The following is a 28000-nucleotide window of genomic DNA, read 5'->3' as shown; positions in this document are numbered from 1 at the left end:
GTATGGTATCAATGCATATATTTCATATTCTTATATAATATATATGAATATCATGATTATGTGTATCATGCATTATTGAGTTAGTTATATCAGTCTCATCATATGTCCGTATCAATCATATCATGTATAAGCTATATTTTGATTTAATCAAATAATATTTTATGAGTTATTATAGTCTATTTGTAAACCGTCTCCGCATGATTATATATAATATATTATATATATTATATAATTTTACTCTATTAATTTATATAGGCAATATATAGAAAACTTGACACATATCAATACAAGTGAATTTTTTCACATATGTTAAATATCCATTTTGCAAATCAATTCATCAAATGATTATAGATATATTTAGTTAATTTATGAATATTTTTCTATAACTTTTCGGAGCCTCCAGATTTAAGGATAAAAGGATTTTGTGAATTTTATACTCTCTTCTCAACAACAACAACGGAGGATATATATATATATATATATATATATACATGATGCAGAGATAGAATAATGGCATGAATTATAAACATACATAGATCCATGATTTCACTTGCTACATTGTACTTAATATGAGTATAATAACGACAAAATATACCGATCCTTTGTATGTCCATATATCATTAAGCATTCAATTGCAATGATTAAATTTATTCATATTGACTGTTATACATTCATATTAATATGATGAAAGATTATATACACATTATTTTTATTGCCATGCATTCACTACAATTATAGGTTCAAGTAATATATTGGGTTATTGGCTCATTATATGTGGTTTATATATTTTCAAGAATGAACGGAGACCCAATAGAGTGAGGTTGATCCAAGTTGTTGAGATATGTATTTTATTTTGTTTGTCATTTTTTAGTTAAATTGGGATAATTAATTAAAATTAAATTTTATGTGTTTCTCTTATTTTAAAATTATTTTAGTTTTTATGTAGCATCCAACTTAAGATTTATATTTATTAGTATTTACCTTTTCTTCTATTTTATACATTATATAAAAATATTTATTCATTCATAATTTTATAATAAAAATATTGTAAAAATTAAGAAGTTAATATTGAGGCAAACACTTTATTTATGTAAAAAAAATATGTTATGATTATAGTTAAGTGCAACAAACATAAATTCTATTGTGCTGTTCATATTTTGCTTTAAATATGATTGAATATTGTTGGAACTATAATCGAATCTTATCAAAAATATTCCATAGATATTCAGATATTGATCCAATCATATTTTAAAATTGATTGAGTCATATTTGAATCATATTCTAATCATGTTCATATATTTGTTGAATCATATTTGAATAGTTTACAATGTAACTTTATTTTTTTTAAACCTACTTTCAAGCCTTAGGCCTTAGTCTATTTTGTTTGAATAGTGTTCAAATCTATTTTAGAATATTGTTTGTTTGAATAAGTTAGAAATTTATATTTATTTTAAAAAATTATTTGATTTATAGTTCATGCCTTATTAGAAGTGATATGTCATCAAAAAATTATCTTGATCGGGCACGAATCTCGATGCAAATCAAGTTGGAAGCTTCCGAAATTAAAATTGGGACCATACGAACTTCGATTTCAGCAAACTTATAGTCAAACTGAACGTCTCGGAAATACGAACCCAACGACACCAATTTCGACTCAATCCGGGCCCAAATGAGTCCAAATAAAGGATCCGAAGCACTGTTGGAGGGTTCAAACCACAATTTGGGTTACCAAACGGTTTCTAAACATGACGTGCTTATAATCAAATCGAGCGGCTCGACAAGACAAATCCAACGAGCCCAAGATCGCTGAATTCCAACATCATTAAAACCTTCAAATGTCTGACGAACGGTACATGATCAAGGGATTCAATATCAGCCGTCCATTCAACTACTCCCATTTACCCTTGATTTCTCACCTATTTACGGGTCATGCCACTCAAGAAATCTATAAATAGACCCCTCATTTTTCTTGAGAGGAGAACCAAAGAAAGAAGAGAAGAAGGAATAAGAGAAGGAAGAAGCTCCTCCTCAACCACTGCCGGACTTCCGTCGGACTACCACTTGAAGCCCTCACCTCCGCCGGACCACCACTTGACGTCGTTGCTTCGCCGGACCACCACTCGAGGCCCGGACTTCTGTTGGACCACCAATTGAGACCGTTGCTCTGCCGGACCACCACTTAAGGCCTTGAGCTCCGTCGGACCACCACTTAAGGCCCTCACCTCCACCGAACCACCGCCTGAAATCATTGCTCAATCAGACCACCACCTGAGGCCCTGAGCTCCACCGGACCACCTAAGGCCCGGACTTTCGTCTGACCACCGCCTGACGTCGTTACTCTGCTGGACCACCACTTAAGGCCTTGAGCTTCGTCGGACCACCACTCGAGGCCATCACCTCCGCCGAGACCACCGCATGACGTCGTTGCTCCGCCGGACCACTACCTGAGGCCCGGACTTCCACCGGACCACCACTTGAGACCGTTGCTACGCCAGACCACCACATGAGGCTCAGACTTCTATTATACCACCACATGAGACCCTGTGCTCCACCAGGCCACCACCTGACACCCATACTTCTGTTAGATCACCATTTAAGGCCCTGTGCTCCACCAGGCCGCCACCTGACTCCCAAATTTCTACCGGGCCACCATTTGAGGTCCGGATTTCTGCCAGACCACCACATGAGCCTGAACTTCCGTCGGACCACCACCTGAGACCCAAATTTATGAAGGACTACCGCTTGATGCTTATAGTTATACCGAAATATCACCCTACTACTACGGTCTTTCTAATCCCGTTCTCTTGCCAACTATGATATTTCAGACCTTTGTCTCCTGCCAACTACAGTCCTTCCGACCTCCGTCACATACAATGGTCATTCCGATTTCCATCGCCATACAACAGTTTTTCTGACCCCGATCACCTGCCGACTACGGTCCGACCTCCATCGCCAACTATGATCCTTATGACCTCCATCACCAAACAAAGGTCTTTCTAACCCCGGTTTCCTGCCAATTACGATCTTTTGGACCTCTGCCTCCTGCCGACTATGGTCCTTCCGACCTCCATCACCTACAATGGCCATTCCAACCAAACAAACATGTCTATATTGATTATTGTAACTCCTACCATGTGATGCTCTATATATGACGTACATTTGTAACATCAATCCAATGCATCTTCCTAAGAAATGCCTCATTTTGTAATCGATTGCAAATACTAGTGGATTCATTCAAACTGGACCAGGCCCCATGGTTTTTTCCTCTTTTCAGGGGTTTCCACGTAAAAACTCTGGTGTCTCTTATTAATTCTACACCCTCTCTCTCCTATCTGATTGTATGCTGGATCTTCGTACAATGCTAAGACGTTAAACCACGAATACTCCAGAATGCAACAAGAAGCTTATTTAATTTCGAATTTTCTTTTTTAGATTTCAATAACGGGCCATAAAAATAATTCCATCCTAAAAACAATTATATATATATATATATATATATATATATATATCATATATATATATATATATATATATGATATATATATATAGTCAAATTAAAAAAAAAAAAAGAGGAGCGGTATAACTCCGGGGAAATAGAAGACATTTAATAGCAGAAAAAGAAACTGAAAACATCGCTCCTCACCTCTTCGCCGGGTCAGCCATGGCGGGTCTCGAGCTCGATTTCGGAGGCCGATCCTTGACCACTCAACATCGAAGAGTACTGACTGCCGAGTCCATCCACGAGGCACCCAGAAGCTTCAGCTGTATCCTTCCTCTCACTCTCAGTTTCTTACACTTTTGCTGCGAATCTCTTCGATCTTTCTGACGAACCCTTGCACCTCATTCAGGAGCGATTTGCTCAACATATTCGCCTACTTCTAACGGAGGCTGCAGGTGCCCATCAATCGATGTGAGTGTCGCTCTTAATTTGTCCATTTCTAATAAGAAATTCCGTAATTAAAATGCTATTAAAAATTTATTAGCAGCTCCACGAAGGTCGTTATCGTTTAAAATTCGATGTGTTCCTAAAAATGCGTAGAATGTTAATTTGTCTTTAATAAGTGTTGTCTGGTGATTCTGTTGGTTTATCTGGACCGACTGTTTGGGCTATTTTGATCCCGTGTTTAACCTTTTTTGAAAGACTTTGTGGCTAATCGGAGTTTAAATGCTTTCATGGTGTCTTAGATGGTTCTTATCGGGTTACAATCTGAGTTGTGGTTTTTTATTTTAGTTTCCACGTTGTTAAGCGATTCAATCCATGACTTTGACATATCTAGTCGCTTTAAATCCTGTCTAATTGACTTTCCCTGGTTTCACTTTTTATGGTTGCTTTTTTTTTTTTTGCTTAACTGTACAACAACATCAAGCCTTTATCCCACTACGTGGGGTCGGCTACATGAATCCTTTTTCTCCATTGTGTCCTTTTAAAGTCAAATTCTCTTAGAAAGGTCATTCCTAATATTTTCTAACCAAGTCTTTTTAGGTCTACCGCTACCTTTCTCAACACAAGTCAAATCTAATACCTATACTCTCCTAACCGGGTCATCGGAAGGCCGCCTTTTTATGTGACCAAACCATATAAGGCGACTCTCTCTAATCTTATCTTCTATTGGAGCTACTCCAACCTTTTCACGTATATGCTCATTTCGTATCCTATCTCTAAGGGTAAAGTCATTCATCCACCTGAGCATCCTCATCTCTGCCACACTTAACTTAGTATTTTGCTTCTCTTTTAATGGCCAACATTCGACACCATAAAGCATTGCAGGCCTCACTACCATCTTATAGAATTTTCCCTTAAGTTTGAGGGATACATTTCTATCACATAACAAGCCCGATGCATTCCTCCACTTCAACCATCCAACTTGAATTCTGCTGATAATATCCCCATCTATTTCACCATCACTCTGAACAATAGATCCAAGATATCTAAAACGTGTACTCTTATTAATGACTTGATCGCCCAAAGTCACAATCCCCTCACTAGGTCTATTTCTACTAAAATTACACTCCATATATTCCGTTTTAGATATACTCAAGCGAAAACCTTTTAGACTCTAAGGTTGACCTCCATAATTCAAGTTTACCTTCAACTCCCTCTCTAGTCTTATCAACAAGAAGAATATCATCAGCAAGAAGCATACACCAAGATACATCCTCTTACATCCTCTTGCAAATGTCTAAGGAAATAAATTGATATATTTCATCATCGATGCCATAAGAAAAAGAAAAAAAGATTGTGAAATTCCAGGTTAGATGAACCATGGGTTATTTTTCATATGGCATGCTCATGCATCCATTATCTGTAAGTTCTACTACTCGTTCAAATATTATGTTGATTACTTGTCATATATGCTAACCTTCATCACTTGGAGTGTGCCAGATAAATCACTAATTTGTTGCAGCATCTGCGCTTTTCTATAGCAAATAATTGAAACAAGCAAACAGAGAAAATGCTGTTACAAATGTGTGACGAGAAGCCTCAATTTCATTTCTGATTTTTCTCATCTTTTTTCAAATTTAAGAATATCGTGCTGCGATGTACATAAACTAAAACCTTTGTAAGTTCTGTTCTGTGCCTATCATTTACTTTATCTTTTGTACCAAGCTTGAGCTAACTCCACTCATGTAAGCAAGATTGGCAAATAAATTATGAGAAAAAAAAAAGAAAAAGAAAAAAGTTAGGGATAAGTCCATTGTATTGAAAATAGAGAACAAGAAAAAATGACAAGTGAAATGAGTGGGGAAGGGAGATGTACAAGTTATATGTATCATAATCTTTGCAAACTTTTTGTAGAAGCTTGCTAAATGACAAGCATATAATGATGTATTCTTTGCGAGTATAACATTGATTTTCCTCCTGTGTAAGACTTCTTATTGAACTTAAGCTTTTCCCAGGACTCTTTCACACGCTGCTTTAAATCAAATTATCAAGAACCCTGGAATTGGAACATATATTTGTTTCCATTGTGGTGCTTAGGAGTTATGATTAGATATGGATTTCTTTTCCCACTAAGGTGAGCGCATTTTTGTTATTTAATTATCTGATATTTTTCTTGATTTTATGTTAGCTTTTTTTATATGCTAGGCTTTTTCTTACCTTTTACTGGTTCTTCTATGCACCGACATTTGTCCAAGCTTTATGATAAGTTTATAATCAGCTACAAGAATTTATTGTGTGAGAATCATTATTATTTTCAGGCAATTTTCTGTAACGTTCAAAGCATTCTAATTTATAGAATTAACAACCTCTTACCTCTATTCTTCATCTTCGAGCCAACTACTGAAATTAGCAACAAAATTAACAATTTTCATGCTTCACTATTCATCAAATTCCAATTATTTGATCGCATCTCACTTGAGTACATGGCTTTGCTTGTTCAAAATTTGTAAATGAGTGTTAGATATGTAATTATATTGATTTGGGTGATATGTGGGTAAACCCCATTATTTCTTGAAACCTTAAATGGTACTTAGATTGTTTTTTTTTTCCCCTGAGATTAATTGGTCCAATATAAATTAAATACCAATTGAGATTTAGAAGTCTCAATTTACCAATTGATCCAGTCACGTTATGATGTGTGAATTGCGAGGTAAGCTTCTTCTCGAGGACTTTTTTGAAATGAACTGACAGTGTGACTACCCCTTCATAATCCGATCCCCAGATCAGTCAATTGGATTGATTCAGGCTACAATGATTTGCTGCACCTGTTGATTATCACAAAAAAAATTGGTTGTGGATTTTAACTTATAGTTTTGTCTGCTACATTGTAAAAATTGAATAACAATTGAGAAAAAAAGAAGATTAGAAGTTTCAATGTACCACACAATTAAACTTGCTACTTGTCTTGTCTGTTGTTAGCCATTAGCAGTTGATCCCTTTACGTTATGATCTGTGAATTGTGAGGGAAGCATCTTCTCAAGGACTTCTTTTAAGTGAACTCATAGATTAACTATGCCCTTCATAATCCAACCTCCAGACCACTCAACTTGATTGATTCAGGCTGAAATGAATCCCGGCAAGACATGTGTATTATTACACAAATACTTACGGATTTTAACTTATATATTTGTCTGGCACATTGCAAAAAAATTAAATACCAATTGAGAACAAATGTTTGAAGTCTCAATATACCATGCAATTAAACTTGCTACTTATTTTGTCATCTGTTAGTCATTGCTTGGTATTGTTCAAAAGTACATTGTACAGGGGCCTTGGTCCAAAGCAGCTAATTGTAACTCCTTGCACTTATAACTAGTCTTTTTTGCTTCTGTTTGTTTAAAATATTAGTCAGCATTGACATGATAATCATCATGAAACATGTTTCCTTTTTTTTAATTTTATCCACCTTCTGTTTTTTATTGTAGAGTTGCGATCCTTGCAGTTGGCTGGATAGTATTTTTTGCCGCCTTCTTACCTGTACGGTATTTTTGGACTGAGAATAAGAAATGGAAACGCAAAATAGAGGTGCACTTTGCTGAACTCTTCTTTGTTTAGACTAATTTTAGGGAGCAAAGCCTTTGATTTCCTTCTACGAACTTGGTGATACAAAATTTACCTTGGCGTTGATTCTTTGCTTTAGTTTGTTGGTTTATATATAGTTTTTCTTGCTGCTGTGATTTTAGAAGTTCATCGTGTTAATTTTATGAAGGAAAAGTATTTTCTGTCTTAAGATGGTGAGGGCTTGAAGGGAACTTAATATGGAGGTCAATTAACAAGGTTGAGGGCTTCCAAGATTAAGCCTTGTGATGTTGTTTTTTGACTGTTTCATGTAGCCATTTCACTCTTGGATCAATGTGCCAACTACAGGACAATTTGCAAAGTTAAACAATCTAGAAGTTTGGCGAAAGAAAAGTTTTGGAATGGATAATTTTAACAGTAGAAGGTTGTTCATGCAGAGATGCTGTTGCATGGCTATCATCTCAAGTATTTCCTATACATAGTCATTGTTGATAGAGCTTGGTGTCGTGGTAGCTTGCCAGACTACAGTGCTGATATGTCTTGCACATCTATTTTGCACACGTTTAGGAACTCAATAATATCTATTTAGTCTGAAATAATCTAGTGCATCAACCCGAGAACAGTCATAAGGGATAAAATAGAACTGCCAGATCCTGTGTGTAGAGACATGATCATTGCATGGACACTTATATGCCGCAGTTGTTTTTGTCTTTATCATATATTTTCTATCATCAAACACTGCTCAACTGTTGAGGACATCAACAAATCTACATTATTTCTAAATCTACGTGGGAGGACCTGTTAATTTTTCCCTTCAGAAGCGTCTTTGGAAATTGTTTTTAGAAGGCTGATCGGAAATTAGGGCATCTGTTAATTTCAGTTTGATGGGTTTTAGTAAACTAGGCCATTATGATACAGGCAAAAGTTAAAATTGCTTTAAAAAATATTTTGTATCTTGTTTTCTGCACTAGTCTTTTGTAATCCAGCATAAGATTAAGCTGCCTTGTTTCAAAATATATATATTTTTTAGAGAACGTTGGTGGAGATGATGTGTGGTGTGTTTGTTGCTTCGTGGACGGGAGTAGTCAAGTATCATGGTCCTCGTCCAAGCATGCGCCCTCAGCAGGTTGTTTTATGTTAAGTGTAAACATATTTATTCCCTAGTAAACTTCCATTAGTTCATGACATCCAGAAGGCTTACGTGTTTTGAACAGGTATTTGTTGCCAATCATACATCTATGATCGACTTCATCATTTTAGAGCAGATGACTGCTTTTGCGGTTATCATGCAAAAGCATCCAGGATGGGTTGGTATGAACATATTTTTATTGAGAATCAACTCTTTCACGTTATGTAGATAATATTCAGGAACCCTGCTTTCTGTTTTATGACTCAGGATTCATTCAGAAAACCATTTTGGAAAGCGTGGGTTGCATTTGGTTCAACAGAACAGAGGCCAAAGATCGTGAAGTTGTGACAAGAAAGTAAGTATTGCCTTTTTGGGGCAATAAATTAGATCACCTTATTATAGCTTAAAATCTGCATGCTGAGCTTTTCAGGCTGAGGGAACACACACAAGGGGCTGACAACAACCCACTTTTGATATTTCCGGAAGGAACTTGTGTGAATAATCAATATACTGTTATGTTCAAAAAGGTCAGTCCTGATACCCTCTAGGCTACTCGATCTGGTTAAATTACTCTGGAATCATGCTTGAAAGGTGACAAGCTAGGAGTTTACTATAAAGCTTTGAATGTAATGCAAGTCTATCAACGCATTTATACCTCAAAACTGTTTTCCTCTATCCAGTATGCTTGTTGTCATCCAGCTTGTCTATAAGTCAAAGAAATTATTATATCTTTAATATGCATTTTAGGTATTGATGCTCATGGAGAAGGATTTAATTTTCATGAGGGTTCATAAGTTTTGCTAAATATTATATTAAATGACGAACTGCTCTACCCAACGACATTCACCTACCAACCACTAAACATTTCACCCTCTTACCAGTGCATCACCACCAACACTAACAACATTGAGAAATATAAAAGTGGAAAAGCAAAGAAGAAATATAGAAGGGGAAAAGCAAAGAAAACGCCTCCGTTCTTGTCATGTATGCATCTTAAATAATAAATGTTTTTTTAAAACTCTTGTTGGAATTGACATTGACCAATTGTTTCATTCGATTTTGTAATGGTTTGGAAACCAAGAGTTGCTATATTTAATGAATGGGATTGGAAAATTGGTGTATTGATTGAATCATGACAGTTACCTGAATTGAAACTTCTTGTTTTAGGCTAGATCTTAGAGGACCATGAGAAATTACTTTTTTTTGGATCTTTTGATTATAAATAGCAGGTCCCTATGCATTTAAAAATTAGCCTATGATTTAATAAAACTTGAATTTTCTCTCAATATGTTTATTGTTGGATGCGGATTCTTTGAGTGCTGTACAAATCTTGATGATAACTTCGATGAGGTGCTTCTCCTTATATCGGTATGAGACCTGGATCACCAATTTTGGGATTTCCATCTTTATTCTTTCATCTGAGCTATTTGTGATTACTATGTCTATGTTGAGATTTTAAGATGTTTGTTACACACCATCTTCCATTTTGTGGTGTGAACCTTAATTGTTACAGAATTTTATTTTTGTTCTCAGATTTCTTGTGTGATTTCACTGTGGTGGCTTTTATATTATCATTTGAAACAATGGGGTGTACTTTTATATTTTGTATCAACAGAGACTAATTTTTGCCCATGGTATAGGCTGGTAAATTATTATTTTTTATTTTTTTGTGTTCTCGTCCTAAATTTGGTTAATCAATCCTAGATCCTATGATGTCCTGTATCCCTGATCTATTGTACAAAAGTTTGTAGATTGGGTGTGGCGATAACTTTTAGATACAAAGCTGGGTGATCATAACGGAGAATTGTTATGTTATATTTGATTTTCCGAAGCTGCAAAAGACATGTAATAACATATGGATTTGATAGTTGCGCAGCAGATATGTTATTTATAGTGAAATTGGGTGTGTTATAAATGTGAATCTTATGTAGTAAGAAATAATTATGCTAGTGACAATGAGTGTAGCACATATTAAAGACAATTTTGGAAAATGTATATTGTTGGCTTGTGTATCTGACAATCTGTAGAAAACTGTGCTTAAGCCTTAGAGTAATAGAGTAATAACCTCATTTAACACTCAGTGGGAAAGAGTGAAGAATGATGATTCAAATGGTCGATCTCAAATAGTTGGGTGTATTTCTGTGTGCCTAGCAGCTTCAGGAGTTTTGGGTGTTGACATGAAGATTTTGAATGTATTTCGGTAGATTGATAATATTAAATCTTCTTGGAAATTTGTTTACTCACACTTGTGTGGTAAAGGAGGCAATGGATGCCAGCTGTATAAGACATTTGTATTTGATGAATGATAAAAATGTATCATTCAAGTAACTGCACTTCTAAGTAACCGTTTTCAAAGCTACCAAGTCTTGGTTGGTATTAGTCTTTAGATGTTAATTGATCTTTTACATGCAGTCTTGCTGTGTTAATCCTCAAATATTCTTGCCGTGCTTTGTTTTTATTTTGTTGAAGCTAAAGCTGTGCTTGGGGAATCTTTCATGTACCATTGCATCTTTTCAATATCTGTAGTTTGTGTTTTCTGTTCAGTTTAAGTTATTCTCACTATTTTCTTACGGTATTTATAAACTATTCTAAGCAGTTACATTGATCCAGGGTGCCTTTGAACTCGGGTGTGCTGTTTGCCCAGTTGCCATCAAATACAATAAAATCTTTGTGGATGCTTTCTGGAACAGCAAAATGTATGTATAAAAGCTTGAGTGAACTTTTAGGCACATTTAATTTTGTTGATTATTGAAATATATGCACATTCAGGCCATAATTTTTAACAAAGCATATCTGGAGATATGGTAATAAATTAAGAAATTGTAATTGCTCATTAAAGAAGGTTTTAGGCTAGCATTGCCATCATCATTAGTTTAGCTTTTGATAAGGTCAGTCGCATATAAGTGTACAGGGCTAATGATAATTATTTCCATTCGATTTTGGACTGGTGTATGGTAAGTAGGGAGAGTCCCACAAGTCAGACTTATTCAAGGTGTTGTGAATTGAGGATGAGAGAGAGATGTTTAACTAATCAAGTTAAGGTGAATCGAGGATGTAAAGATAGAGAGAGTGTGGTAGAAATGGAGAGAGATTCTTTAGTTGTAGCTTAAATGTTAATACCCTTGCAAATGTAAAACTCTTTCTTGGTGGTTTTCTTATAACCCTTGTCATGTCCTCTTTTGCGCATAGCGGCGAAGCAAAAAAATTTTCTAATAGGGGCACAAATTAGATTTTTTAAATATTCCCTTAATATTTTTATTCATGTTTGAGATCGTAATTTATTTCTATATAAAAATAAGAGGTATAAGGGGATGAATAAAAGAATAAATATGATTAACTTCAATTTTTTTAAAAGTAAAAAAATAAATAAAAAATTTCCCACATGTCCCTTCTTAGCTCCTCCATTGATTTTGCGCATGTAATGAGAATGGGGCAATAAGCTTCTCTTTCTCGCTGTGGGCTTAGCTGACAAATCTTATATCGTAGAGACTTTTGGATTTCTATAGAGCATGAACATTGATATGAATTGCGAACACAACATAAAACTAATATAGATACAATGACATATCAATTAAAAAGTAGGGCATGACATGATATGTTTACAATAATTTTTATCAATTATTAATTTAAATATGCATAATAAAAAATATTATTAATTTCTATTAAAATACATTATACAATGAATTTTATTAGCACAATTGTCACAAAAAAATTGAAGGACCAAAGAAAATTAAAATTTGTTTAACTACAATTATATTCAATATTTTTATTAAGTGTATTTAATCTCAAACAATGTATTAACATTGGCATCAATCATTTTACATGATTTAACATTATGTTGTCCACACAAAATTTTAAAAAATCTATAAAAGAGTATATAATATTTAAAATATTTGTAAAAATATTATCAAATTGATACAAGTATTGGATCGAACAAACTCATCACTCGGACACCCATTTACCATCCAAACTAAATAAAATAGTTACTAAAACATGTGTAGCTTGCGCATGAGCATGTCGCAAATCAGGTTTAGTCGGTGTGGTTAAGGGAAGCATGTTGGTACAAATAGGAAGAAAACTCATAATTTCTACACAATCTTCTAAATTTCCTAAATCAATTGATTTCAATCACTCAGCTTTCCTTATAACACATGTTTAAGCTTGATTTTGTGAATTAGGAAAGCAGAGCAGTCTATATTATTGGACTATGACAAATATGTATACACAATTGCACACTAGTGTATCCTATTTTCTTATTTTCTTGTAGATGTTTTTTAAGAACTACAATTATTGATGTAATGGACAACCATGCATTTATTTAAAAGCTCTGCAATCAATGTTGTAATAATTGTGGATTAATGAAATAGGCCTTTATTTTATGTAAACTTTAGAGATATGAAGGTTCCTTTTCTTCACTTCCTTTGGGCATCCTATTGTCTAGGATCATAAGAACTCAATGCAACCTCATTCATCCTTTTCACGCTTATTCTAGTTGAATACTATCATTTGAACTCTTCGAGGAGAGATTATTTCCCATGCCACTTTGTTAGAATCTTTCCATGTTATGCTGCTTTCCCCTTGTGTGCTCATATACTTGATTTTCCTTTTGAGTCTATGACTCCCTTTGCTAGGATTTCTACTTATAACCTTTTATGTCAAATTCAGTTTGTGAACTAATATCATTAATCTAGATTGTTATTGGTTTTCACACTTGAGATCTAATTGGTCATGTGGGTTTATACACATGTGAGACTTAGCTCCCTTGGAATTAAATAAATCCTATTTGATATGTTATACATATTGACCTCTAATCGTCGGCTAGCCTCAACCACCTATGATCCCACTACCCCACTCACAATTGTCGCTCCTCACGATACAAAAAGCCCTCAGACGAACTGCTCCCCATCTTCTGAACTTACACAGAAGAAATTGAAGCCGCCCTAGCCTTTCTCACTCTCGTCTCCTTCCTCTACACTCGTCGACCCCAGTCGCAGGTAACCAGATCCCGCTTCAACCTCCAATCTGCCCGACCCACACGTCGGTCGACTACCCGACTGCCCGACTGCCTTCTGCACCTGACTGCTACCTGCAGCCGCACGACGACGCCCGTATCCCTCTGTTACACAAACCATCCAGCTGTGCCCTAGCCCGATCGGCCCCTCCGACCTCGACTTGTTTCTACGATCCAGACCCATGCTTGTTCGACTTTTTCTCCCTATATATATATATATATAAAGAATGGATTTTAAACATGTGTCGTTCACTTGAAGATCTGTGTCGTTGATCTTAGATCTGGCCTGGAATGTGCAAATTGAAATCCCTGTGCCATTGGTCTTTAATCTGGGCGGAAATATCTTTTAAATTGAATGCCCCGCACAATTATATCTTAGATCCTAGCGGGATGGTTGTCAATTCGAAGACCCCGCGCTATTGCATCTTAGATCCAGACAGGTGGATCCAAAGGCAAGTGCCTCCCAACCTCCCCTCATAGGGAGGGGACGTAAGGAGGCTGTCGAAATTGAAATTGACAAAGGTTCCTCCACAATTAATTTCAAATAAAAGGTCATATACATATATAATTAATTAATTGTCATCAATATTTTATGAGTAAAAAAAATGGCCATACCTTTAATATTTTATCGTGAACATAAGACAATTTTGTGATAATATAAGACTAAAGCATATAGGTTTGATGCATCCTTTAGCCAAACTGGAACATACCTCTATAGTCTTTGTTTGAAAACATCCATCATCCATTTCCTTCTGTCTTAGCAATGTATGTTTAGAGTTTGATTCGTTAAGAAATTTGATAATCTATTCAAACTAAGAACCTTAGAATCATATTTAGACTCTTTCTATTGGATAAACCTTTTTATTAATAGCTAGCCTTTTTGCTATGATGAACTTTTGACGCACAAGAGTCATGCTATTATCCATTAAATCTACATGACATTCTTCAGGTTGTTGATAATTAATTTTGACTTAATCATTTGATGGAATATGTTGCTTTACTCACATCGATCCTTGCATTTCTCATGCATGCAACATTCATTCTTGTATTGCATATGATGATTACATTAACTTTCTTCTGACAACCATTAGTTTTAGGGATATCTATTCAAAGAATTATGTCAATGCCATGAGATGTCTCCTTTGACTTAAATGCACTAGACCATTCATGTGCTATTGGCATCTTAATAGGAGCTCCTCTTGGCTTATTTCTAGCACTTTTTGATGATAGTTATCCAGCATTTTGTCAGAAGAAGACATATCACAAATACATGAGGAGAGGTAAAGATCTTGTTGATCTAGAAAGCTAAAAGCTATGCCAGGATATTTGTAATTGTAATGAGACTATAATCCATTTGATTGTATGCAAGCGAGCTAGAGTTAAAGCCACCAGATCCGTAACATATTTATACAAGTGGATAGAAGGCGATACCCTTATAATAGCTCCAATCTATATATTAGAACACATCCCGCATGTGCTCTGATCATCACATCTAATTCCTAAATTCAATGGTTCGAGAATGTTGCGCGGGCCAAATATTTAAATTTCATCCTCTTCCTTGAAAGGAATGGAGTCGATCTGACTTGAATTATAAGATGCCTCCTAAATTTCTATAAAATATAGATGTTTTTCAAATGATTTTAACGTTTCCTCGATGATGGCTGCGTTGACCAAAAATCTCAACTGGAGGGGGATCCTATTTTCAAAATACTTAAAGCAACTTTAAATCACCCAGATGATAGCCTTGTTGAAAGCTAATCTCAAACGTAGGGGACCACAAACTTTTAAAATACCTTCCAAATTTCTATGAAAATACAACTTTGACTTACCCTGATGATGGTCGAGTTGAAAGCTAATCTCAACTGGGATGACCACAAACTTTTAAAATACCTTCCAAATTTTTATGAAAATATAAATAACTTTGACGTACCTCGATAATAGCCATATTGAAAGCTAATCTCAATCGGAGGTGACCACAAATTTTTAAAATACCTCTCAAATTTTTGCAAAAATAAAAGTGACTTAGACGTCACCCCGATGATGGCCGCGTTGACAGAAAATCCCAACCGGAGGGGTTAAGTCTCAAAACAAGTAATAGTATAAATCTTAAAAAAGATATATATCACCTAAAAACTTAAAACTAAAACCATCCACCTTCCGTAACCATTTGTTGGGGGGTGATAAATTTGAAATTAACCTCAGCTTGCAAAGAACAAATGTCATGTCGGGTATATCATTAAGATTTATCTTCAAATAGTCTCTTGCCAGCAGGGACGTGTCATGTGCACTCTGATCGGGTGATTTTGCAGCAAATTGACAACATTATATTACCGTCACGGCTAAAGCTCATAAGATCTTAGTATCTCACTAGGGAAGGCGATCGATGAGACCAATGGAGTTTGAAATTCCGACAACGAATAGAGGAAGTCATGACTAGATCTTAATGGGGAAGGCCATCGACGGAACAACCGCGTGTATAGTTCTAAACAAAATCCTTGACGACAAAGAAGAGGAGAGGCAGTTGCAACAATATCTTGTTAGAGAGGCCAATGATTGGACCAATAGTGTGCAATTTCGAAATCCTTGACGATGAAGAAGCGTTGAGGAAGTCGTGACGAGGAAAGGGCAACTAGAAGTTATTGGGAAGTTAACAGAAGTTGGTAATTTTGATGTCACTTAAAAAATTCAATGTTATGTGAGTAAATATTAAGCTTTGGTTGTTAAACATGTAAACATGATAATTTTGAGTGTTTGTATGTAAATCCCCCTATTTATTATGATTGTGCTTATGTCAATAATATATTGACTCATCATAAATAACAGAGAGGCAAATAACGCCAAAACACAAGATGCCATAAAATAAAAAGCTACATGATGGTGATAGTAAAACTACATACACTATGGCATGTAAAGTGAGGTGTAATACATGATAATCTAATATCCATTTCACATGTTTTTGAAATCTTAATAAATGATGCAGAGCTGTTTTTCGTATTCACTTTTTTTTTTTTTTTTTTTTTTTTCGCAAATTTTCTACGCAACTAGAAGTTAGCTTTACATGCCAACGGTCATCACGTCCCAACCGGACCATCACAGGTTTTTATTTGTTCTCAACGTAATCTTTGCTTCCTTTCTCATGGGAGTAATTGCCCTTCATAGCCACCATTATCACTTAACCCAACTTGAGCTTTATTTGGTATTTTTTTAATCTTATTTCTTTTTTACTAAAACCTAAGTCTTCAAATTTTTTAGGACTATAATTTATTCTCTGATTTGTATGCCATTTCATGTACATGATTGATACTTGTACACAACACTATTTCAAGAGGAATACAATCAGAAACATGTATTTTTCTTGAATTCTGTGTCTGATAGTGTCAAGGGAGATGTGTGCATGAACTGACAAATGATTTAGTTGTTTACATGTGCTTCTCAAGTTCCTATTATTTCCTTCACTTGGTACTATATTGACCTACAGAATAGCAATTCTTCATTAGGGGACGTTCAACTCAGTTGCCTAAGGCCAGATTGAAGTTCAACCAGCAAGTCAGACCCAATTCCCTTTTGTTTGTTTGGTGGTCCATCTGATCCTGATGTCAATGCCAAGCACTGTTATTGAACCCATTAGAACAGAATCTTAGGAGTTTGCATGGGGCACAGAAATTGAGCTTGCTTGAAGAATCATATTGGGTATATTTATAGGAATTTGCATGCTAATTTATCGTTGGAACATAGTTCTAGTTGTGGGGGTGTTAAGTATGTAAGAATGAATAAATAAAGCAAGCAGGCATTATGGAGACAACGATTGAGAATAGGAAAGGAGAATTGATTAAACTAAATAATAAATGAAAATCAAGAAGAAAAAAGAGTGTGCAAGTGATAGGAAACACTTGTAGATCTCAAGTATTTCCTATCAATCTTTGGAAAACAACAAGCTTTCTCTGCCAAAATCCACACAAAATCACAAAAACAATAGATAATTTGTATTATTTGTTAAAAGGCAAACGGAAAATCACCAGATACAATTGATCCTCCATTCGAGAGGAGGATCTATCTCTCCCAAATCTCTAGATGCCGCTAGAGCCCAAAGAAAAACCTAAATCTAGGAGATCTCAAATTTTAGCCAAATTCAAGATGTCATAACCCTAGAAAAACAAAGTATTTAATGCATACAAATCAAAAGGAAATTCCTAAACAGTCCCTACATTCAAATTTTCCTCCCAAAACCTTAATAAATCCTTCATAAAATGCTCGTTTGGCTCATGCGGACTGAACGCTCACGGAAAAAGGCGGAGATCGTCTGCCTCGGTTGCGCTGGGCCGGTCCCACATGGACCAGCTGGACCGGTCTAACAGCAAGGCACTGGTCATCTTTTTAAGAGAGATGCTTGGCGGTTGTGGGATGTATTTTTTCAATTCTTTCTGTTTAAAAAGCATTGTATAATTAGAATCACCTAGTCTAGATCTTGTTTGGGATCTGCTATAACATTGGTAAGTTAACATGGTGCATGATTTGCCATTAATGATTCATGCTATATAATTGAAGCTTCCATCAACTATGCATGCAATTTATAAAGTTGCGAATTGGCTGACAATAACTGTATTTATTAAGCATAAGGTTACTTTGAACCGTATGACAGACAATCATTTACAATGCATTTAGTCCGCCTGATGACATCATGGGCTGTTGTATGTGACGTGTGGTACCTAGAGCCACAGTATCTCAGACCTGGAGAGACTCCTATTGAATTTGCTGAAAGGTGATAAGTTTTTTATTGAAAACTATTATATTGATTTATTGCTTACATCCTTGAAGGCATTGACTTCCATCCCTTTAACCTTTTCTTTTTTATCTACTATCAAATTTTATGCAGGGTTAGAGACATGATTGCTACTCGAGCTGGCCTGAAGAAGGTTCCCTGGGATGGATATCTTAAATATTTCCGCCCAAGTCCCAAGCTTACTGAAAGAAAGTATGCATATTCTCTATTTGCCTTCTCTTTAACAATTTGCTTGCTTATGCTTATTTGTGTGTTTTAAATCCAGATTACGATGAACTAAACATAATTTCATTCACAATATATCATATGTTCAATTTAAACAATCCAATTTCTGTAAAGAACCGGGTAATATTTTGATAGGAAATACTTGAGTTCGCAAGTAATCCTAACAATAATCGGTAAAAACAACCAAAAAACGTAGAAATTATGGTGGAAGAACAATCAAAAGATAGCAAATCTTATAGAGTGAAATAAGAACAAAGTAAAGATACAAGAGATCCTCAATTCGAGAGGAGGGTCGTTTCTCCCAAATCTCTTGACAAGTGAGTCTAGAGCCCAAGTTGTCAAGAAACCCTAATTGCAATCAATCAAAATATATTCCTCCATAATCCTCTCATCCTCTTTAATACAAAAGCTTTCCTAATCCAATTTCTCTCTCAAGCCCTAGCCGTCCCCTCCTTTTCAATTTGAAATCAGTTGGTCTAGTGGGGCCCACCTCTTTGGGTGGAACAGAGAAGAGGCGGTGGACTGCTTCCACCTACTATATAACAGCTGAGCCGGCCCTTGAGCTAGCTGGGCCGAACTCTGAACCGCGGCCTATCACATTTTTTCCAGATTAACATAAATATGGTAACCGTTTCATGCGAAGGCATTGGACAGGCATATGAATTGCTTAATACTCTATTCTAATGTACTTTTATATGAAAATGTTCGAATAAACATTTCTATTAAAAAAAAAAAAGTGAACAAGCACAAGCAGAGCTTGCAATGCTATTATGATGGACTTGTGTGAAAATTCATGTGACAAGTTTGTGATGAAATTCATCATAAATTAGTCATTAATAGAACAAAGAGTAATGATTGGTCGCAACTGAATTGAGACAAAGCATTGGCAATTTACTTTAGATATTTATTTTGCTGCTTACTGTTTCAGGCAACAGATTTTTGCTGAATCTGTTCTTCAGCGTCTTGAGAAGTAAATGGATAACACATTCCTTTTTTTTGGCTTCAAATAACTTATCCACCAATTCCTTGCTCGAGGTTGCTATCTTCTTTATTTATTTATTTATTAAAATCTTGTATTTTGGTTTGTTGAACATGTTTTCAGCTGACTATCTTTGAACTTGTTAAGGAATCCTAAGTATCTACGGCTGTGCAGTACAGGATTACATCTTCTTGTAGTTATTTAGACTTGCGAGCACTGAATAGTTGCTGTGTTGTGAGGGAATGAAATTGCTGTGTGGATCTGGATTGATTTTATTTGGGATAGTTTTCTTATTATTAATTTTTAATTGGAATATTATATTAAAATTCAATTTTATTATTTCAAATGCGGTTTTTTATTATATTAATTGGAAGTTTGCAAAATATCATGATGAGTCATCAACGACTTTGATGACCTTGCCAAGGAGAAATTATTTTGTGCGGATTCAGGATCATTCGAAGGCTAGGCGAATCACAGCACGTCATGTCATTCGGTACACAACAGTACCGAGCAACAGTATATAACAAACGGGTGATGTGGCGTGCTGTGATTAGTTTCTGGATGGCGTTCGGAATCCGAATAAAATAATTAATCCTCGCCAAGACTCTGAAGACTTGACGTCTATATTTGGTTGTATTTTTTCTTTATATTTAGCCGATCTCACGTAGTGGGATAAAAACTTGTTGTTGATGTTGTTATTATAGAGTTCTGTGGGCACTGGCCTTGATGGAGATTGTACTCAGCACCAAGCTCTAGTATTTGTTATTTTGATTTGGGGCCTTGTTTTCAATTTTTTTTAATGCACAAAATGGTTTGAACAATTGTTCATAAAGTTGTTTTTAGATATTTTTGGGTTGGTTGGCGTGATTGTAATTTGTTATAAAGATTATTATGAAGTTATTATGGGAGAAGTAATTATATTTTTAAAATTATTATGAATATTATAAATATACATTTTTCTAAAATGTTGAACAGTAAATTTTCTGCATTTTCTGCACTTTAGTAAAATTAATTTTAAAAATAAATTTTCAAAAATGCATCATGTCATCCATTACTTGGTATTGTGGCTCGATATTGCTCGATACTACGGCTCAATACTGTTGATGTGGCACATTCTAATTGATCTTAAGAAGATATTTTACTCTGCATCAAATAATTTCTCCTTTTCCAGAGGGATGGACTGACACAAAACAAAATCTTACAAATTTATGCGTTCTCATCTGTCGGCAGAAGCATACCAAACAATACAGTATGATACCTATGGCTGATAGCCAGCCTGACCATCCAACCAGATTATTCCCATCTGCATTTAAAATTTTTATTTCTCCCTCTACATATATATTACCATAAAGAATTTGAAGATCTTTTACATTAATTTTACAGGCAACCAAAAAAAAAAAAAATTATATAAATAACCAGGAATCTACCAAAGACCCTGCTGGCTTTCTAGATCATAACCAGCAAAATTTTGCCTCACAGAGGCCTCCTGGATAATGTCTTAGTAACCACTACGACGACAATGGCGATGCCGAGCCCTCATCGTCGGAGCTTTCAGGCCTCAAAGCTCGAAGTTTAGGGAACAGGGAAGGCAGAGTTGGGTTAACCGGTACGGGAAATTGGCGCGCCGAGCTAGCGATGGTTCGCTCGGTGATCTTCCCGACTTCCTTACAGACCTGATCGAGGATGGATAAGAAATCCCTGACAACCATGAAGATTCTAAAAGGATGAGCTTCTTCCTTGGCCGAGTTTCCATGGAAGTACTCGGTTATCTCCTTGACTAATGACAGTGCTACACTCTCCTGAGCCTGGATCTTTATGATCTGATCCTCAGCCTTCTTCATGAAGCTTCTCATTGCTTCATTGAACCTTTGGCAACTGATATCTCCATCTCCAGTAAGCTTCAGGACTTCACCTATCTTGCTGATTCCGCCGGCGAGTTTCGAGACATAGCTGCTGAGAACCTCGGAGTCCATCGAAGCAGATTTCTTCACATTGCTGAGTTCGCCACCAAGGCCGGCGACAACTTGGAGGCCACATCGCTGGCACTCCAGATCATCGCGGAGTGTGTTTGGTTGGGTTTTGGCGGTGGATAGGGTGGAAGCGGAGAGGCGAGAACCCTCGGCTCTGATCACCTCCTGGACGACAAAATGCAGGAGGGTTGTCTTGCCATCTGTTCCCTTGACATCGACGAGTTTAAGAAGGGTGTCGAGCTTAAAGGATCGAGCGTCGCCACGATTGGTTCCAACATTCATGCGATTTCCAGTCTTCAGAACTGCCTCAAGCAATTTCAGGAATAGCCTGCTGCTCCTTAGCTCTTCACAGGCCACCTGAACACAGAACAACAAATTATATATATATTTTTGTTTTCTTACTCTTGAAGATGGGCAAATTATTAGGCGTGGACATTGGACAGATAGAGTCATTCGGATTTCTCTCTATCTACATCAAAAATCACAGTTACTGTAACAGCTGTGCTTTGACTGCGATTTCATTATAGATAGAGAGAAATCCGAATGATTCTATCTGTTCGATGTCCGAATCTAATAATTTCTCCTTGATATGACACTGGCTTTATAATAGGAATCATCTGGCAACTTGTTTGACCAGTTGTACAGTGTTAAAATAAGGTTAAGTTCTATATATACACCACCAAAATTAAAAACGTCTGATTTTTATAGATGAAGCAATATAGCCTATCAAAACTTCATGGAAATATGATATTTCAATACATTTTTCTTGTTAATATAATGTCTGTTCTTTGTTGATAACTGGTTAGAAACTAGTCTAGAAGAGAGAGAGAGAGAGCTTACTTCAAGAGTTTCAAAAGAATTTTTAAGGTAATTGACTTCAGAATCAAAATTAATGATGTAAAGCATTGCATCAACTCTCTTGAATGCAAAAGGAATATGAAGCAAAGCCTTGAGAAACTTTTCAGCTGGACCAAGCTTGACTGGGGAGTCATCCTTGTATTCTCTCAATTTAGCCTCTTCCTCTTCGCTAGGTGCCATCTTTAGGAGCGTGTCCAAAAGATCGCTTCCCAAGTTCTCAGTATTTCCTGCTCAAAATTCACCAAGTTCTACACAATCAAACAACAACATCAAAGAATGTATAAAAGCTGTGATTTCAATTAGGCACATTAGACGGCGATGACAACAATAATAACATCAAGTCTTTATCCCACTATGTGGGGTCGGCTACATGAATCCTGTTTTTTTTCCATTGTGTCTGAATTCTCATTTAGATCGAATAAAGAAAAGACATTTCTAATATTTTCTAACCAAGTCTTTTTAGGTCTACTTCTAGCTTTCTTAACACAGGTTAAATCTAATACATCCCTCTCATAACCAGGTCATTGGAAGGCTGCCATTTTACGTGACCAAATCATCTAAGACAACTCTCTCTAATCTTATCTACCACTAGAGCTACTCCAAGAAATGAGGAAAAAATATAATAGAATACAACTCTAAGGGGCTGTTTGGTAGTAGGATTTAGGCCGGATTAGTGGCGGATTTGAGCGAAACCTAGCCAAACGGCCTAAAATGCAAAACCAAATCTCACGGCAAATGAAATCCGCTGCAGACGAAAAAATTCCGTCGATTCGCTCTAAATCCCGGATTTCCGAAATCCTGTATTTTGCTAGATTTACAAAATCCATGGCGCTAGAGAAAGAGTCCGTTTGGTAAATCCTGCTCTATAGCCAAACAATCACATTAGATTTAAGAGGATTTATCATGAATGTTACCAAACAATTTTCAGCATTTAAGCCCCTCAAGATTTCCAAAATCCAGATTTAGAGGATTAATGAAATCCTACTTAAATTAAATCCAAGGTGCTACCAAACAGCCCCTAAAAGTGCTAGTAGTTTCCTAGTACTTTCTGTGTTGAGTTTTAGAGCCTAATTGATGCCCTACCAAAAATATCTTATGCAAATTCAATGTGCACGGCTTGTTAAGGGAGTAAAATATTTGGGAGTTATTTCATCAAGTTATTTTGAGAATTTCCCATGTAATATTGATTGGCATATTATTATTATTATTATTATTTTCATTATAAAAGGGGCGTCATTATTTGTAGACAAAAGATATTAGAAAAGGTGCAGTAAAAGAGAGGCTATGAAATTCCCTTTTTGAATCTTTATCATCATCATCATCATCATCATAGTGAAACATATTATGGCAACAAAAGGAATAACCATCAATTAGGCAAACTTGCATAAAAATTTTAGTATGATATTTAGGTTTTATTTGGGACGGCTTTTTTACTGCTTTTTAAAGCGGTTTTTTTTGCATAAAAATTTTAATTTTTTGCTAGAAATCAGTTTTAAGAAGCAGTAAAAAAATCGTCCCAAACGAAACCTTACTCTTTCGTGATTTAAGAAAAGCTCCTGAACCTATTCCCAACATCCTAAGAGCAAGAAGCCACCTTTGTAAGAAAAGCCAGTGAATTAGTCTAAAATCATGACCTATTTAAGATGAAGATTTGCCTAAAGCGTCTAGAAGGTTCTCTAACAACTGAAAGCTCATTCACTTCTCTTCAAAACAAAGAAAATAATAGAGAATGTGTAAGGCAAGATTATCACCTTCTAACAAGGCCTCACAGACCTCTTCCTTTGTAACATTTAATGCTCTTAGAAGAATGGCAATGTTCTGAGACTTCTTTGGATCAAGAACTCTGTTCTCTTGTTTGTTGGGCAAAGGAAGTACTTGCTGCTTGTTTGTCTCCTTTGATTTGTTGTTAGTTCCATTACAGACAAACAAGGACTCAATCATCTCCTCATTAACCCTGGAAAAAAAAAAAGCTTCAATTTTTAAGAGAAACAAAGAACAATCTAGTGAAGAAATTCAACGGAAATTTAAATAGAAAAAGTTGTTAAAATTCTTACTGGAAAGAGCTTGATTTGAGCTGATCCCACACCATTGCTCGATCCGAGCTCGCTCTCACTTTATCCCAATGCAAAGGCTTCAGTTTGGGCCGAGAGGTCTCGTCATTCTTCTCTTGATTCTCTAAATCGAAGTCTGTGCCTTTGACATTGTTAGATTCCAACGGATTTTGAGACACAAGAGAAGAAGGTGGATTGTTCAACAGAGGTCTTCTTATTTTACTCTCCCAATAACCAGCGCGTGGCGGCGGTGGTGGAGGCGGCGGCGGAGGCGGTGTCTTAGCTTTGAATGGCTTAGCTTCAACCTCCCCGTTTCTCTCCTGAGAATGAAGGTTTTCAAAAGATGAAATTTTTTCCTTCTGTAAGGGAATTATTACTTCATTTGAGTCCAGATCTGACTTCTTCTGAACCGGAGAAGAAAGCGGAGAAGTTGGGGTTGGGGTTTCTCTCTTCAGAGTAGAAGGATCCACCAGCTCGGGCATTGTTGGTGGTGCCATTTCCGGTAAACTCAATCCAGCGTACCTAAAGCCTCCACTACTAGATCTTGATTTCACAGACTTCGCCCTCGATTTCTCCGGGCTACAACCCAACGGAGGCGACAGCACCGACGGCGAACGAGATTCGAAACTCGAGGAAGGATATGATGGCGTAGTACTCAATGTATCGTTCCCCGACCCACATGTCTCCATCGCCGCCGGAGTGAATTCCTTTTGGGAGCTCGAACCCCTTCCCAACGAAGAATTCCTCGGCGAGTAGAACTCCTCCTCCGATGGCGACGAGCACCGTCCATCGGCATTGTTGTGATGGAGCTTCCTCGACAGAGGAGGCAGCGGACGGAGCTCAGGTGAGCCCCCGGCTGAGCCGCCGTTGGAAGAGGAGGAGGAGGAGGAGGAAGAGCGGTAGTTCGGAGGGAAGAAGCAGGCTTTTTCGGGAAGAGGGGGTTGAGTGCTACCGCGGGAGCGACGGCGGAGGAAAAAGACGAGGGAGACGGAGAGGATGGAGAAAGCAAGTAGAGGGAGGAGTATGGCAGCGGCAAGCTTGGCAGAGGACGAGGAACGGCGTTGAGGAGAGGTGGAAGAGTTGGGGAAAACAAGGGAGGAAATGTTGGCGGGAAAGGTGGGTTGGTTAGAAGCGGAGGAAGGGGGAGGAGGGGGAGGGAATTGGGGGAAAAAAGGCGGGGATTCGGAGGTGAAAGGGTATTTGGTGAAGGGAACGGCGGGGGAGTTTGCTGGCGGCGGTGATTGAGTTGACGGAAAGAAAGGATCTTGGAGAAGCTTTCGGCAGTGGGTGGCCGAGTTGAGGAGGAGGAGGAGGAGGAGGACGAAGGCGGAGGAAGAAGAGAGAGTAAGCATAGTTGCACAGAGCAGAAGAGAGAGAAAGAAGTTTGACAGAGATGCTTGTCGGTGAAAAGAGAGAGAGAGAAAGAGAGAGATTATTAGCCTTAAGTAAGAGGCAGCATTTCCCTCACTAACAAAAGCTTTAATCTTTATTAATTATTGCTATTGGACCATAAACTTTAGACTGCTTTATTTGTTTGTTTTTGAAAAATCTTACGAACAAGTTGTTACTTTAAATATTTGATATATAAATGAAATTTTTATTTCCCAAAATTCAATAACAGCTAGGGGTGTCAATTTTTGACACGACACGAAACACGACCCGAATCCGACCCGGAAAAATCCGGGTTCGGGTCAACCCAAACCCGAAACGGAAACTGACACGAAAACTCATATTTGACTTGAAAATCCGAGTTTGACCCGTTTTTGACCCGATTTTGACCCGAAAAACGAAGATTGACCCGATTTTTTACCCGAAAATTAGAAATTTTGGGTCAATTCCGGGTCATTAGTGTCCGGTCGGGTTGACCCGGACCCGAATCAGGTCAGGTTCGGGTTGACCCGAACAGTGCCGGTCAGTTCCGGGTTCGACCCGAACCCGACTCGTTGACCCGAATTGACACCCCTGATAACAGCTTTATAAATTTTAATCAACTAAATTAACTATTTATTTTAATATATAAATTAAAGACATTTAAATAAAAACTAGAGGATAATATAACAGAGATATCAATTATTATTATTATTTAATAAATATTTTTTTATTGGAAGATATTTTATTATTGTAAATAATTTATTTCATAAAAGTGACATTTTTTAAATAAAAAGAACTTGCAACAATTTCTGTAAAATGAAATGAAATAGTAAGAGTGGCCAATATCCTTTTCATTTGTTGTTATAAATGATTATTGATTGCTAAGTGATTTTCTTTTATTGGCCCCATTAAATAGAGATATGATATTTAACAACTTTAAAAATATTTTTTTAAGTAACTTTTGCTTCTTCGGACAATCAATAAAAAATAAAAAAGGAAATCTTGAATCCAAATAATGAAATTTGATTAATTGCACAAAAATTCATGAAGTTTCAATATGTATATAAATAATTAAAATAATTTTAAAATTTAATTTTGACCTTTTTTTTAATTACAAAATTTTGATTGTCTTGTGGATGCTACACTTAAGAGTGTTTTAGTCAATTATTATATAATGATATAAGTTTGGTGGCTATGGCCGTGTCATTATTTTGCATGAAGAGACCTGCTCGTTTTAATACAAATTAAAGCATTTAAAATTGTACGTAGCTTACCTGTTGATATAATTAACAGTTGAAAACTGCAGAGGATCACATGCGCATTGTTGATTAGTTTCTTATATGAACGAAAATTATGCTTCAGATATATTAATTTATGTTGACAATAATATCATGCAATTGTGACATGAATTTTAAGTGTAAGTCAAATGTTTAAATTTTTTTTTTTTAAACTAGGTATCTACTCACTGCTACTCCAAAGAAAGTGTTTGACGGTGTAAACCTAACAAGACAACTCACCAGCATCGGGCCCACACTTTTTTTGCATCACTAAATAGACCAGCCCGTAATAGAGGAAATTCGGGAGTTCCCAACCACGCTAGACCACCAATCACCCTAAATTTATATTCTTTCACTATTTGAATATTTGAAGGGATGATGCATTCAAAAGAATCACCGCCTTTATGATTGATTGATTGGATTTGGGCTACAATAATTTGATTTAATGTAATACTATTTTACTAAAAAAAATCTAATACTGTCATATCATAAATTCAAAAAAAAAAAAAATTTGAAAATCATAATCATTTAATAAAATAATATTTTATTTTCAAGAAGCGAATATTGGCTCAAAAAATTTTATATCACAATATTGATGAATTTTATATTACAAGAAAAAATATTTAAAATTCATTTTTAATGTATTATGCATATTTTTTGAGATTATTATAAAAAAACAAGATTTACAAGCGTTAGACTGTATTCGATAAAAAATAGTATATAAAAATAAAAACTTTATAGCCTCCTAGCATGCGACAAATTACATAAACTTGGTTAGTTAACACATATGGTAACAGCTAGCTAGCTAACTAGTATCTTAACTGGCTTCCATTTCTAATAATATTTTCTCCAGCTTAGTACTAATTAAATATGATCATACAGGTATA

General features: G+C 36.1%; 2 protein-coding genes across 2 annotated transcripts; one reads left to right on the top strand and one right to left on the bottom strand.

The window, feature by feature from the left end:
* Positions 1-5898: 5898 nt before the first annotated feature.
* On the top strand, positions 5899-19861 carry LOC110111833 (glycerol-3-phosphate acyltransferase 9; the record flags this gene model as incomplete). Its single annotated transcript, XM_020843861.2, is given in 10 exon segments — positions 5899-6017; positions 7369-7468; positions 8493-8588; positions 8677-8773; positions 8859-8946; positions 9022-9118; positions 11202-11287; positions 18242-18361; positions 18476-18574; positions 19536-19861. Coding segments are annotated over 10 exon segments (948 nt in total), but the record flags the coding sequence as incomplete, so codon positions are not given.
* Positions 19862-20784: 923 nt separating this feature from the next.
* On the bottom strand, positions 20785-25889 carry LOC110111824 (formin-like protein 1). The gene is made up of 4 exons (XM_020843845.2): positions 24469-25889; positions 24166-24368; positions 22397-22641; positions 20785-21913 (listed from the first exon to the last, which is right to left on the bottom strand). The coding sequence occupies exons 1-4, from the start codon at positions 25815-25817 to the stop codon at positions 21095-21097; spliced, it is 2616 nt and encodes an 871-aa protein (XP_020699504.1). The 5' UTR covers positions 25818-25889; the 3' UTR covers positions 20785-21094.
* Positions 25890-28000: the final 2111 nt, after the last annotated feature.

Source organism: Dendrobium catenatum, unplaced genomic scaffold, assembly GCF_001605985.2.
Source record: "Dendrobium catenatum unplaced genomic scaffold, ASM160598v2 fragScaff_scaffold_621, whole genome shotgun sequence".
Classification (NCBI taxonomy): domain Eukaryota; kingdom Viridiplantae; phylum Streptophyta; class Magnoliopsida; order Asparagales; family Orchidaceae; genus Dendrobium; species Dendrobium catenatum.
The sequence above is the reverse complement of the archived record's forward strand: the minus strand, read 5'-3'. Positions and strand labels throughout refer to the sequence as shown.

What these genes read in the sequence shown, in the direction of transcription:
- LOC110111824 (XM_020843845.2), bottom strand. Translation starts at nt 25,817, where the DNA reads ATGCTTACTCTCTCTTCTTCCTCCGCCTTCGTCCTCCTCCTCCTCCTC. An exon ending in CTCAAATCAAGCTCTTTCCA is followed by an intron (nt 24,369 to 24,468) that starts GTAAGAATTTTA and finishes TTTTTTTTCCAG; the next exon opens with GGTTAATGAGGAGATGATTG. An exon ending in CTGTGAGGCCTTGTTAGAAG is followed by an intron (nt 22,642 to 24,165) that starts GTGATAATCTTG and finishes AATTTTGAGCAG; the next exon opens with GAAATACTGAGAACTTGGGA.